Source organism: Penaeus japonicus, unplaced genomic scaffold (genome assembly GCF_977035675.1).
Source record: "Penaeus japonicus unplaced genomic scaffold, GWHDUDI00000001_assembly GWHDUDI00000009, whole genome shotgun sequence".
Taxonomy (NCBI): domain Eukaryota; kingdom Metazoa; phylum Arthropoda; class Malacostraca; order Decapoda; family Penaeidae; genus Penaeus; species Penaeus japonicus.
Window position 1 is genome coordinate 37,701,390 of NW_028234411.1, and position 2,500 is coordinate 37,703,889.

Below are 2,500 nucleotides of genomic sequence, written 5' to 3' on the forward strand. Positions count from 1 at the left end.
CACAATGACGGTGCAGTCGCTAGCTCGTTCACACACAAAAAAAAATAACATCGACAAGTGACACTGAAGTAATGTGTATACAATGATTCATACTCTCTGCTGAACATGTCAGAACTTACCTACAGGTAGGATGATGACCACAGAAATAGGTAAGCTGAAGGGTCATGTTAGCCCCACGGGTAGGCCTACACTCCGGGTGCCCTGTTGCCGCACACTCATCCAGCTGCATGTTGAACCAAGATTCTGGAGGTCGTTTCTTCTTCTTTAAGGATCTATTGAAGAAAGTGAGAGGGTTCGTCTTTTAATTGACGTACATGAAAACTATATTGGAGGTCACTTCTTTTGTTTTAAGGAACTGAGAGGGCTGTTATTCTGATTGACATACGTTAAAACTATAGTGAATGTCGTTTCCTTTGTTTCGACGATCTAAAAAAGAAAGTGAGAGGGTTATTATTTTGGTGGCCGTAGATTGAATGTATTCTGAGGGTCGTTTATTTTGTTTTCTGGATCTGAGAATGAGAATGTTGAGAGGGTTATTTCTTGATAGAAAAAAAAAGAAATACCCAAAGATTTCATAACACCATTTACGGTGAGCTTATCATATACGAGAGTTAATTTGAGAAACTCAAACGAGTTGTAATTAATTTGATTATTATAATTCATTTTTAATACCAAGGGCAGTTAGGTAAAAAATAATGAATTAGTAATATGTACAATACACAACAATTAACATAAAACCTCGTTCACACACACACAAACACACACACATACACACACACACACACACGCACACACACACAAACACACACACAAACACAAACATAAGCACACATACACACTAACACATGCGCAGACATTCATATATCAAATCCTGTCATTGGTCCATCCATTTGACCTTTAACTGAAAGAGAAATTGAAAAAGAAAAACGGGAGAAAAACAAATATTGACTCTTGCATCCTCGTGACAGCAATCTAACAAAAGCAGACCCTTCTCATCTGCAAGCAGTCAAGAAGCAAGAAGTGAAAGGACACATTGAAGAGAGAGAGGGAGGGAGGGAGGGAGGGAGAAAGAGAGAGAGAGAGAGAGAGAGAGAGAGAGAGAGAGAGAGAGAGAGAGAGAGGGGGGGGGGCGAGGGAGAGAGAGAAAGAGAGAAAGAGAGAGGGGGCAGGGAGAGAGAGAGAGAGAGTGAGTGAGTGAGTGAGTGAGAGAGAGAGAGAAAGAGAGAGAGAGAGAGCGAGAGAGAGAGAGTGAGAGAAAAAGCGAGAGAGAGAGAGAGAGAGAGATTTTGCGTCCCCGATACGTCGCTTACAGCTTCCTCTTATTCGTGGCTTAGATTATTGCAAACCACAGGTCAGCTGCTATTGATTCGTTGAAGCTGATGACGTCAAGAGGAGACTGAATACATAAAATATAACAAAAGGCTAAACAAAATAGTAGGAAAAAAAACACGATTTATTTTTCGATATGCTAATATTTACTTAGAAAGATTTCGCATTTTCTGATCAATTGGGGCCATTACGAATAAAGATTTTTTTTTCAGAAAAAATGTTCCATTATTTGGAGATTCTGACTGTGAGTTACGTCTGACATATAAGTGTAAATGGCATCTTCCTCTGACTATCTACTCATAGTCCTTTCAACCTTTCTAGCTCTCATTCTCTCTCTCTCTCTCTCTCTCTCTCTCTCTCTCTCTCTCTCTCTCTCTCTCTCTCTCTCTCTCTCTCTCTCTCTCTCTCTCTCTCTCTCTCTCTCTGTCTCTCTTTCTCACTCTCTCTCTCTCTTTCTCGCTCTCTCTCTCTCTCTCTCTCTCTCTCTCTCTCTCTGTGTCTGTCTCTCTCTCTCTCTCTCTCTCTCTCTCCCTCTCTCCCTCTCCCTCTCTCTCTCTCTTTCTAACATTGTTAATCAAAAGTAATATTATACACCAGCGTCTTGTATGATATACTTGAACATAGTAAGACAGCGCAAGAGTACTAAAAGTAAAGGAAGATTAATACCAAGAAGGAAACACCAACAATGCCCATTAAGAAATAAAATAGCACAATAATATAGTATTTATGGTTTACAGCGCTTATTAATGTGATGTAGCGCTTATGGAGCGGAAATACACCAGGAGGTCGTGTTCTCTGCGCAAACATCCGTAATTTTTACTGTCTGACTGAGGTTTTGTAATTGTCAGGAAGAAGATATGGGAGAAGCTGCCTGTTTTAAACGTTTGTTTGTATGTTCTTTTCGTAATCATGGATTTTTTTTTTTTTTTTTTTTTTTTTGTCAGCGACTAGTGAGTAAAAATATTCGTCGATTTTGTTCTATATTTTTTGTGTGTGTGGTATATGATGATAATGATGAGTCTACTGTCTTCAGAATATGGCTGTTGACCCGGAATATGCAAGTATATTACTACCGAGACAAGGTTTTCGTGGGACCTTGATCAGTTTTAGAGTAATCTCAGTGTTTGTTTAGAAAATGATTTGATTCACATTCCGTAGTAGTTTTGGAATG

At 39.3% G+C, this 2,500-nt stretch overlaps 1 protein-coding gene across 1 annotated transcript in view; it reads right to left on the bottom strand.

Moving 5' to 3' along the window:
• LOC122252625 (uronyl 2-sulfotransferase-like) overlaps positions 1-2,500 on the bottom strand; it is a 70,809-nt gene that overhangs the window by 36,075 nt on the left and 32,234 nt on the right. The window contains exon 5 of the mRNA XM_043015199.2: positions 120-272. Within this exon, the coding sequence (XP_042871133.2) occupies positions 120-272 (153 nt within the window). The remainder of the gene's footprint in view (positions 1-119; positions 273-2,500) is intronic.